At 42.1% G+C, this 12,417-nt stretch overlaps 1 protein-coding gene across 7 annotated transcripts in view; it reads left to right on the top strand.

Moving 5' to 3' along the window:
• Window positions 1–12,417, top strand: part of LOC106572257 (oxysterol-binding protein-related protein 2) — a 40,279-nt gene that overhangs the window by 15,645 nt on the left and 12,217 nt on the right. The window contains exons 1-3 of one of the 7 annotated variants that reach the window (XM_014146303.2): window positions 5,484–7,177; window positions 7,673–7,874; window positions 8,927–9,050. In XM_014146303.2, the coding sequence (XP_014001778.1) occupies window positions 7,838–7,874; window positions 8,927–9,050 (161 nt within the window). In that variant the 5' untranslated portion in view covers window positions 5,484–7,177; window positions 7,673–7,837. Of the gene's footprint in view, window positions 1–5,483; window positions 7,178–7,672; window positions 7,875–8,926; window positions 9,051–12,417 lie in introns of those variants that run through there. The other 6 variants (XM_014146300.2, XM_014146301.2, XM_014146302.2 and 3 more) reach the window with 6 other exon arrangements.

Genomic DNA, 12,417 nt, shown 5'->3' with positions numbered 1-12,417 from the left:
TAGAATAGGAATCAGTCACACACACACACACACACACACACACACACACACACACACACACACACACAGGAAGATTAACTTGGTCAAGAATGTTTGTTCAGAAAGAATGTCTTTTGTTCAGAAAGAATGTGTCTAACTGCATTATAGCTTTATGCTGACAAATAGGCTAGTCCTAACACACTTGACTTGAGTCATTCAACATTAGTTAACAAACTTTTATTTGAAAGAAAATAACCCAAACTAATAAATGGAATAAACTAGCAAATTGAATAAATAAAACAAATTAAATAAATTGCTCAGGTCTTGAAAGAGCAGCTCCTCTCCCACAACAAGTAGCCTTTATCACCCCTCAATATGTGCAGATTGCAGTGGCTCGTTTTCAGAAAGCAAATATGCCAGTTTGTCAAATTATATTTTGACACATTTGGTTTGATGAAAGGGGACCCCCCTGACAATCGTTTTAAGATAATTAAATGTGTGAAATTTTGAATTTGTTGTTTAGGAACGAAACTCTTTAAATATGTCGGATCCGGTCGGTATTTCACATATTTTCACACAGACCCGAGGTCGGTGGTCACCGAGCGGGAACCAACCTGGGATCCAACCTGAGGGTCAACTACAGAATTCCGGGCCCAACTTCCAAGGGTCAAGGATGGGTTTAGCAGTGGGAGATCGGTTACTCCTCAGGCATTTTACCCAATCATTGGTCACTGTCTGCCGTCTTTAGCCCTCACCCCTTAGATCAAGCATAGATGGGCAAAACCATACATTCAATTTGACACATGATTGTCTGAGGTGAGGTGACTGCAACACTTTTTAGGACTGAAAGCAAATGTGCTGCCTATCCTGTTACAGCACAAAGGCCTGAATCTGTAAGCCATGCAAACCATCTGAGATCAAAGTGTCCTCCAAGCTAAAGTCCTAGGGCCCTTTGGCCTGTTGGAGCAGACAATTGGTGCTCTCAGAGCATTCCACAGATCACATGGAGAATAGGTTACATACCGTAGCATTCATGCAAAGAAAAATGTTGTAGATTATAGGCTTGGGCGGTATACCGGGGGTATTTGGAAAAAGCCACGCGGTTGGTTTTTCAACACCGTCAACAAATTGAAAATGTTTTTGTAGCTACTTTTTTTTAAGCTATTACCTGCAGTCAACTTGTGCAATACATTAAGAGAGAAAGCAGAACAGTCGAGCCAGTCACGTGTGTTTTGTAAATAGCTCAACGGGAGACGACCGGAGCTGGTGAGTCCTTAGTGTTCTATATCTATTGGCGAGTCTCCGTTGTGCAGAGCACGAGGTGACGAAGTTACATTGTATGCAATTCACTGCTTAATATTTGCCATCAGATATCTTATGGCTTTCTGATAGAAGTCAAAAAGCTTTGGATGAGTTATCTGTACAGCTGCCATTTCTTCCATGTGCTTCCTACTAGCTTTTTTGTTTTCTCCTCCGTTCTTCTCCCATCTGCTCCTCGTACACATGCATGCTTTTCTGAAGGAAGAGCAGCATCACAACTTTGTTCATTTGCACAATTTCTCTCTTTCGGTAGCTACTTGCTATGCTTGTGTAACTTAATGAGCTGGATTTGCCTGTCTTTGGAATTTTTGTTTTGTTTTTTTGCTCGTTAGCATTTAGCTGCAAGTGTATGTGATTTCACTATTTGTGCTAATTTTGGTAGCATTCTGGTAATTGAGGCCCAATGGGTGTTTCTTGCGTTTTTAGCGCCCCCTTTGTGTGCTATGCCATTAATACTGTAAATCCTGGGATGAGAGAAGGACGATATGGCGCAAGCCTAGTCGATAACACTTATTGTGAATCTACGTGACGTTTTGGGATGCAACACTCCCCTTACTTTAGATGCTAGTTTCTCTCGTGCGGGTGTAACCCTGTCATTTGCTATATTTCTGTGAAAATGAGAGGCTGAAGGCGAGAGTGCTGTTCAGGTAAGAACAGGTGAAGGATACGAAGGAGTTTCAGTTATAGTTCAGCTGTGATCTTTTGGAATCCGGTGCTCTGTATTAGAGGTCGACTGATTTTTATGATTTTTCAACGCCGATACCGATTAATCGGCTGGATTTTATATATTTGTAATAATGACAATTGCAACAATACTGAATGAACAATACTGAATGAACAATGAACACTTTTATTTTAACTTAATATAATACATCAATAAAATCAATTTAGTCTCAAATAAATAATGTAACATGTTCAATTTGGTTTAAATAATGCAAAAACAAAGTGTTGGAGAAGAAAGTAAAAGTGCAATATGTGCCATGTAAGAAAGATAATGTTTAAGTTCTTTGCTCAGAACATGAGAACATATGAAAGCTGGTGGTTCCTTTTAACATGAGTCTTCAATATTCCCAGGTAAGAAGTTTTAGGTTGTAGTTATTATAGGACTATTTCTCTCTATACCATTTGCATTTCATATACATTTGACTATTTAATGTTCTAATAGGTACTTTAGCATTGCCAGCCTAATCTCGGGAGTTGATAGGCTTGAAGAGCTGCTGGCAAACACAGGAAAGTGCTGTTTGAATGAATGCGTACCAGCCTGCTGCTGCCTACCACCGCTCAGTCAGACTGCTCTATCAAATCAGACTTAATTATAATATAATAACACACAGAAATACGAGCCTTAGGTCATTAATATGGTCAAATCCGGAAACTATCATTTTGAAAACGAAACGTTTATTCTTTCAGTGAAATACGGAACCGTTCCGTATTTTATCTAACGGGTGGCATCCCTAAGTCTAAATATTCCTGTTACATTGCCCAACCTTCAATGTTATGTCATAATTATGTAACATTTTGGCAAATTAGTTCGCAACGAGCCAGGCGGCCCAAACTGTTGTATATACCCTGACTCTGCGTGCAATGAACGCAAGAGAAGTGACACAATTTCCCTAGATAATATTGCCTGCTAACATGAATTTCTTTTAACTAAATATACAGGTTTAAAAAAATATACTTCTGTGTATTAATTTTAAGAAAGGCATTGATGTTTATGGTTAGGTACATTTGTGCAACGATTGTGCTTTTTTTTTTCGCAAATGCGCTTTTGTTAAATCATCCCCCGTTTGGGGAAGTTGGCTGTCTTTGTTAGGAAGAAATGGTCTTTACACAGTTCGCAACAAGCCAGGGGCCCAAACTGCTGCATATACCCTGACTCTGTTGCACAGAACGCAAGAGAAGTGACTAGAGGTCGAACGATTATGATTTTTCAACACCGATTATTGGAGGACCAAAAACCCCGCCACCGATTAATCAGCCGATTATTATTATGATTTTTTTTTATGTGTGTATACATACATACATACATACATACATACATACATACATACATACATACATACATACATAGCTCTGAAGTGACAACAATACTGAAGAGTCTGCTTAGGAGACAAATACTCTCAACTGTTTGAATAATAGAGTTTAAGTTACCTGTGATGAATGCTGAAAACAAAAACTGTAATTTCTATATGCAGGAAATCCTATTTTAATAATGGGCATGGTAAGAATTGACTACCAAATTGCGAGTCATAATTCCCATGACACCTTCTAGCAAAATCTGAAAAGCGGTTCCTTCATTTATTCCATAGGATATTTTTAGATTAACTTAAAATAAGGTCTGTGTTTGGTTTAGGCTTACACCACCTTGCCAATTTTATAACTGTGTAGATATCCATAGGATATAACTCTGATCAATATAAGCAAAGATAATTTTTGTTGTAGAGGATTTATGAAAATATGTTGACAAACGTTACCTAGTGAGATTTACACGGGTATCAAAACGCTGAGGCGGTTTAAGCACAAAACACAGACCTTATTTGAAGTAGATCAAGACATTCTCTATGGAAGACATGAACGGTAAAATAACGAAGGAACCCCTTTCAAGTTCAGCCGCAAGTTATTACAGGAATTATGACGCGTCGACTATTTCTCTCTAAACCATATACCTTTGAATATTACGAGCCTGCTGCTGCCTACCACCGCTCAGTCAGACTGCTCTATGAAATATCAAATCATAGACTTAACTATAATATAATAAACCTTAGTTTCCAAATTTGACCATATTAATGACCCATCATCTCGAAAACATTCTTTCAGTGACATACGGAACCGTTCCGTATTTTATCTAACGGGTGGCATCCATAAGTCTAAATATTCCTGTTACATTGCACAACCTACAATGTTATTTCATAGTTCCATAAAATTCTGGCAAATTAGTTCGCAACGAGCCAGATTCTGTATACCCTGATTCTGCGTGCAACGAACGCAAGAGAACTGACACAATTTCACCTGGTTAATATTGCCTGCTAACCTGGATTTCTTTTAGCTAAATATGCAGGTTTAAAAATATATACTTCTGTGTATTGATTTTAAGAAAGGCATTGATGTTTAGGTACAGTCGTGCAACGATTGTGCTTTTTTTTCGCAAATGTGCTTTTGTTAAATCATCCCCGTTTGGTGAAGTCTGCTGTCTTTGTTAGGAAGAAATAGTCTTCACAGTTCGCAACAAGCCAGGCGGCCCAAACTGCTGCATATACCCTGACTCTGTTTGCAAGAGAAGTGACACATTTTCCCCAGTTAAAAGAAATTCATGTTAGCAGGCAATATTAACTAAATATGCAGGTTTATAAATATATATTTGTGTATTGATTTTAAGAAAGACATTGATGTTTATGGTTAGGTACACGTCGGAGCAAAGACGGTCCTTTTTCGCGAATGCGCACCACATCGATTATATGCAAAGCAGGACAGGATAGATAAACTAGTAATATCATCAACCATGTGTAGTTAACTAGTGTTTATGATTGTTTTTTTATAAGATAAGTTTAATGCTAGCTAGCAACTTACCTTGGCAACATAAAGCAGGTGGTTTGAGCGTTGGGCTAGTTAACGTAAGGTTGCATCCCCAAGCTGAGAAGGTAAAAATCTGTCGTTCTGCCCCTGAACAAGGCAGTTAACCCACCGTTCCTAGGCCGTCATTGAAAATAAGAACGTGTTCTTTAACTGACTTGCCTAGTTAAATAAAGGTTTAATTTTTTTTTACAAAAAAAATAAAAATCTGCAAATCGGTGGCCAAAAATACCGATTTACCGATTGTTATGAAAGCCTGAAATCGGCAACCGTTTGGGAAAGTAGGCTGTGATTCAATGATAAATTAACAGGCACCGCATCGATTATATGCAACGCAGGACAAGCTAGATAACTACACATGGTTGATGATATTACTAGTTTAACTAGTGATTATGTTTGATTGATTGTTTTTTATAAGTTTAATGCTAGCTAGTACCTTACCTTGGCTCCTTGCTGCACTCGCATAAAAGGTAGTCAGCCTGCCACGCAGTCTCCTCGTGGAGTGCAATGTAATCGGCCATAATCGGTGTCCAAAAATGCCGATTACCGATTTGTTATGAAACAGTGAAATCGGCCCCAATTAATCGGCAGTTTCGATTAATCGGTTGACCTCTACTCTGTGTTTGTGTGCATCATACAACAGTGTGGGGAGGTAGGCCTTCAAATATTTTGTATTTTAAGGTATACCGGTATAGAGTTGTACAATACCGTATAGATAACGATTTATGTTAATACAGTGCTTCTTCACTGTCAGTTTTGTCCTAGTTTGGTTTTGTATAAAGCAAATCAGAATAGAGAAAGCCCATTAAAATCACTTAGAATGCCTTTGCCGCCATCTTGCTTTATTTTCCATTCAGCGACGGCCGTCGGCTAGTCAGCCGGGTCCAGACTAATTTTCAGCCGGCTACTTTTTCCACTTCATATTAACTAGGCTACTTTTTGTTTTAAACGTTTTAATTCGCCAGTCCGTCAAGCCCTCTCCCGCTAGAATGATTCAATATGCATCGTCTAGCAATCTGTTGATAGGGTAGGGGCCTGTCAGTCACAAAGCCAGCGATGACAGGGAAACGGTCTGCTGTCTGTCCCGCCTCCCGGTACAATTTGTGTGCGCTGTGGATGGTTGCAGTCAAATTTCTTTACACGGAGGAGGAGAGCATGATCCTCGTGAATTTACACTTCCGGTGTAATGTAAGTGGGAACGATAAGTCAAAATCAATGACTAATTAGGCTAATTATTGTTTTCTGGCTCATTTATTTTCTTTTGTGGTTCACTTTAGCCAGCCATGTGGAGTCGTGGCGAATTGTAGGCTATTTACTGTGCTTTTGATTGACAACTGAACAGCAAGTGAGGACTAGTTTTTAAAAGTTGTCGAACTGTCTGAATAAAGTCGATCCGCTTTATCACTTTGCCATTTCATAAATCTTGCAACGTGGTTATACACTGCCTTCAGAAAGTATTCATACCCCTTGACTGATTCCACATTTTGTGTTACAGCCTGAATTCAAAATTGATTACATTTGAGGTTTTTGTCACTGGCCTACACACAACACCCCATAATGTCAAAGTGGAATTATGTTTTTAGAATGTTTTACTTAAATCCATGGTATCGCATTGGGACAAGTAAACCAAAGGATTTCCTAGGTTTCCTTTCCTAGGATGTCGGGGCTTGCCAGATAGTGTCGCTAAAGTGAGCGACTCTCATCGGTCAGTGTAGACTACCGATGGAGCGCTGTTCATTTGGCTCCATAATTAGCATATGCTACTGGTAGGCCTAGTCTTTCTGGCGATTATCTGCAGATAAAACATTCAATGAAGATGGTGAATCATCACTGCAGGAACAATAGGTAGTGCAGCGCCTCATTCTTGTCCAACTATGATTAATTAGGGCCCTCGCGGAATCCAGGCATTCAAACGGAATTCAACAATATTCCAAAATCTATTGACCTTAGTCGGGAATCAACTAAATGTATTGAAAATGTCATTTATTTGCTGAAGTTTATCACAAGACATCAACAGAATGCGTCAGTGATTCGTGTTTCCTGCAACTTTCTGAAGAGGCGACGAGAATGGCCCTGTCTGTGTGTGCAGTCCTCGTGTCTACCACTGATGCTAATGATAACAGGGCCTACACCAACACGGCTCCTCCTCGCTTGCCGATCGTGGTACAGTCCAAAATTCACCAGTGAGTGTGTTTTTGAGGCATTCCCTGAGAACAGTCAGTCACCCACCCTAGTCCTTCTACACTCAGATCACCACCCAGAAAAACCTCCCAGACCAGAGGCTAGGAGACAGACAGCAGAACAGCAGGTAAGGCTAACCCAGAGAGAGCGGGCGAGAGAGAGAGTTCAGGCTAACACCAGATGGACGGAGACTAGCAAAGAAGAGCCTCAGGAAATGGAAGCATTTTTGCTCCTGCGTTTGTTTATGTAATAGGAGCACTGTTTATTTAGGCTCATTGGTCTGTGCAGGCAACCTCTCACTGGATCCACTCCTAACCAGAAACCACAACTACTAGACTAGAGGGACACCAAGGAGAATACTTTATTTACTGGTGGAGTGAATGAGTGTGTTGATATGAAATGAATGGGAGTTTGATGAACAGATTGCCTTGTTGTGTTACTATTGTTGATGTGCAGACATTAGTGGTGGCCTGTCATGGTCTGGATCCTATTCATTAGGCACCAAACAGGGAAAAAAATGACTAAAGCATGGAGGGGCTACCAGAATTATTTTGTTTTTCTTCTGTTGCAAATCATTTTGCTACGGCGTGCGCTAATGAATACAATCCTGAACTGTTTATAGTATGTGTCCAGCAGGTTTGCTGTGTGAGCTGCTGCCTGTCCCGACGTGGTTGCGGAGGAGGAAGTTGCCGTGCCAGTGACCAGTGAGGCCTGCTATAGGGACCATGTTCTAGAGGCTCACCTCCCTCTCCACTAGCACCTGGAGGTCCGGCTTTGTCCCTCTACAATGAACAACGATGATGAATTCTACGACGCCGTAACAGGTGGGTGTCCCTGTCCGCACAGGGGGAGGGGCGTACGTAATAGAATGGCCTACCAGACCTTCAGAGGTAACCACATACCTGTAGGGGAACACGCACACAGAGGGAGAGAACATTGACAGTGTGACTCAGCAGTTTTTTTTTTATCACTCTTATCAGTTTCCTGTTCAAAGTGGAAGTTCTGAAACGGGAGAAGTTACTTTGTTTTAGCAACGTTCTCAAATACATTTTTATCCCGTTTTATACCTAATGAACATGACCCCATTTATTTATTTTTTGTCTCTGTTTTGGAATGTTTCTCTGACAAATGTCATGGTCAGGACTCAGGAGTTAGAGGTGTCTTTGTACTGCACTTCACACTGTGGCCCAGTGCCACACTATATGCTGTAACCTGAGCAGCTTAACTGACAGCTTCAATAACGCAGCGGTCTATTCAGCGTCCGTGATTTTGGCTTTGCCATCAGCAATAGCGGGGATGTTTGTGCGGTTGTGCATGTGAGAGGGGATGGAAACGACGTGTGGGGTGAACTGCAGAGTGCACGCTGTGTCGTCACGTTATTGTTCCTGTCCGTCTCATCCTCTTATCAAATTTACTTATATGGCCCTTCTTACGTCAGCTGATATCAAAAAGTGCTGAACAGAAACCCAGCCTAAAACCCCAAACAGCGAGCAACGCAGGTGTAGAAGCACGCTTATCAATCCCAGATCACATGGCTAGAGGTGTTCCGGTTGACTCGGGGGGGGGCCCAATTATTTATTTTAAAATGTTAACGGGGCACCACACCTTTTCTCTTTTCCACGCCTACGTTGCTTAGTTCAGCGTCAGACAGTGGCTGTCATGTCACAATGTGTATCACGTCCATATTGCAATCAGTTCTGCGGCTCCCCCTCATGTAGTCATTGCTTTGACCTGTAGCCTAATTGCAAGACTGTTTACTTTATGATTATACGGGCATATTAAGCCATTCTATATTAGGTAACCTTGTCAGGCAAGGTGAGTTGTGCGCTGTTATAGCCTTTCCCTAATTTGTGGCCAACCCTTTAATGTGTGTTAGGCTTGGACTCTGATGAGTCGTATGAAGGCGCGTCGGAGGCCAGTTTTAAAGACGCGGGGGTGTACGACGACGCCCAGAGGAGCAATGGCTCCACGTCACCGGAGAACGGAATCAGGAAGCGCAGGTACGCTCCGATTCCTGCTGTGTCCTCTCCTCCGAGTCTTCTCTCTGTTTCTTTCTCTCTGTCGTCACTCTCTTGCTTTCTGTCACTTTCGCACTCTCTTTCTTTATCTTAGTCTCTCTCTCACTCTCACCCCTTCCACATTGTTAATAGCTCTAAACCTGGTAGAAGACTGGCCAGTTCTCATGCTCCTGTTAACTCTAACCCAGTCAGTCAGTATGACGACACCCAACAGGTCAGCCTCTACCATTGCATACTGTATTACTGATAGTCATCATAGGGATACTCCCCTTCCCTCTGATTCTCTGCTAGACACTTAATCAAATCAAATCAAATCAAATTTATTTTTATATAGCCCTTCGTACATCAGCTGATATTCTCAAAGTGCTGTACAGAAACCCAGCCTAAAACCCCAAACAGCAAGCAAAGCATGTGAAAGAAGCACGGTGGCTAGGAAAAACTCCCTAGGAAAAACTCCCTAGAATGGCCAAAAACCTAGGAAGAAACCTAGAGAGGAACCAGGCTATGAGGGGTGGCCAGTCCTCTTCTGGCTGTGCAGGGTGGATATTAAAACAGAACATGGTCAAAATGTTAAAATGTTCATAAATGACCAGCATGGTCAAATAATAATAATCATAGTAGTTGTCGAGGGTGCAACAAGCACGTCCGGTGAACAGGTCAGGGTTCCATAGCCGCAGGCAGAACAGTTGAAACTGGAGCAGCAGCACGGCCAGGTGGACTGGGGACAGCAAGGAGTCATCATACCAGGTAGTCCTGAGGCATGGTCCTAGGGCTCAGGTCCTCCGAGAGAAAGACAGAAAGAGAGAAAGAGAGAATTAGAGAGAGCATATTTAAATACACACAGGACACCGGATAAGACAAGAGAAATACTCCAGATGTAACAGACTGACCCTAGCCCCCGACACATAAACTACTGCAGCATAAATACTGGAGGCTGAGACAGGAGGGATCAGAAGACACTGTGGCCCCATCCGATGATACCCCGGACAGGGCCAAACAGGCAGGATATAACCCCACCCACTTTGCCAAAGCACAGCCCCCACACCACTAGAGGGATGTCTCCAACCACCAACTTACCGTCCTAAGACAAGGCCGAGTATAGCCCACAACGATCTCCGCCATGGCACAACCCAAGGGGGGGGCGCCAACCCAGACAGGAAGACCACGTCAGTGACTCAACCCACTCAAGTGACGCACCCCTCCCATGGACGGCATGGAAGAACACCAGTAGGCCAGTGACTCAGCCTCTGTAAAAGGGTTAGAGGCAGAGAATCCCAGTGGAAAGAGGGGAACCGGCAAGGCAGAGACAGCAAGGGCGGTTCGTTGCTCCAGCCTTTCCGTTCACCTTCACACTCCTGGGCCAGACTATACTTAATCATAGGACCTACTGAAGAGATAAGTCTTCAGTAAAGACTTAAAGGTTGAGACTGAGTCTGCGTCTCTCACATTGGTAGGCAGACCATTCCATAAAAATGGAGCTCTATAGGAGAAAGCCCTACCTCCAGCCGTTTGCTTAGAAATTCTAGGGACAATTAGGAGGCCTGCGTCTTGTGACCGTAGCGTACGTGTAGGTATGTACGGCAGGACCAAATCGGAAAGATAGGTAGGAGCAAGCCCATGTAATGCTTTGTAGGTTAGCAGTAAAACCTTGAAATCAGCCCTTGCCTTAACAGGAAGCCAGTGTAGGGAGGCTAACACTGGAGTAATATGATCAAATTTTTTGGTTCTAGTCAGGATTCTAGCAGCCGTATTTAGCACTAACTGAAGTTTATTTAGTGCTTTATCCGGGTAGCCGGAAAGTAGAGCATTGCAGTAGTCCAGCCTAGAAGTAACAAAAGCATGGATTAATTTTTCTGCGTCATTTTTGGACAGAAAATTTCTGATTTTTGCAATGTTACGTAGATGGAAAAAAGCTGTCCTTGAAACAGTCTTGATATGTTCTTCAAAAGAGAGATCAGGGTCCAGAGTAACGCCGAGGTCCTTCACAGTTTTATTTGAGACGACTGTACAACCATCCAGATTAATTGTCAGATTCAACAGAAGATCTCTTTGTTTCTTGGGACCTAGAACAAGCATCTCTGTTTTGTCCGAGTTTAAACGTAGAAAGTTTGCAGCCATCCACTTCTTTATGTCTGAAACACAGGCTTCTAGCGAGGGCAATTTTGGGGCTTCACCATGTTTCATTGAAATGTACAGCTGTGTGTCGTCTGCATAGCAGTGAAATTTAACATTATGTTTTCGAATGACATCCCCAAGAGGTAAAATATATAGTGAAAACAATAGTGGTCCTAAAACGGAACCTTGAGGAACACCGAAATTTACAATTGATTTGTCAGAGGACAAACCATTCACAGAGACAAACTGATATCTTTCCGACAGATAAGATCTAAACCAGGCCAGAACTTGTCCATGTAGACCAATTTGGGTTTCCAATCTCTCCAAAAGAATGTGGTGATCGATGGTATCAAAAGCGGCACTAAGATCTAGGAGCACGAGGACAGATGCAGAGCCTCGGTCTGACGTCATTAAAAGGTCATTTACCACCTTCACAAGTGCAGTCTCAGTGCTATGATGGGGTCTAAAACCAGACTGAAGCGTTTCGTATACATTGTTTGTCTTCAGGAAGGCAGTCAGTTGCTGTGCAACAGCTTTTTCTAAAATTTTGGAGAGGAATGGAAGATTCGATATAGGCCGATAGTTTTTTATAATTTCTGGATCAAGATTCGGCTTTTTCAAGAGAGGCTTTATTACTGCCACTTTTAGTGAGCTTGGTACACATCCGGTGGATAGAGAGCCGTTTATTATGTTCAACATAGGAGGGCCAAGCACAGGAAGCAGCTCTTTCAGTAGTTTAGTTGGAATAGGGTCCAGTATGCAGCTTGAGGGTTTGGAGGCCATGATTATTTTCATCATTGCGTCAAGAGATATAGTACTAAAACACTTTAGTATCTCCCTTGATCCTAGGTCCTGGCAGAGTTGTGCAGACTCAGGACAATGGAGCTTTGGAGGAATACCCAGATTTAAAGAGGAGTCTGTAATTTGCTTTCTAATGATCATGATCTTTTCCTCAAAGAAGTTCATAAATGTATTACTGCTGAAGTGAAAGCCATCCTCCATTTGCGAAGGCTGCTTTTTAGTTAGCTTTGCGACAGTATCAAAAAGAAATTTCGGATTGTTCTTATTTTCCTCAATTAAGTTGGAAAAATAGGATGATCGAGCAGCAGTAAGGGCTCTTCGATACTGCACGGTACTGTCTTTCCAAGCTAGTCGGAAGACTTCCAGTTTGGTGTGGCGCCATTTCCGTTCCAATTTTCTGGAAGCTTGCTTCAGAGCTCGTGTATTTTCTGTA

Source organism: Salmo salar, chromosome ssa15, assembly GCF_905237065.1.
Source record: "Salmo salar chromosome ssa15, Ssal_v3.1, whole genome shotgun sequence".
Taxonomy (NCBI): Eukaryota; Metazoa; Chordata; class Actinopteri; order Salmoniformes; family Salmonidae; genus Salmo; species Salmo salar.
This window is presented reverse-complemented; position numbering and strand designations above follow the sequence as displayed.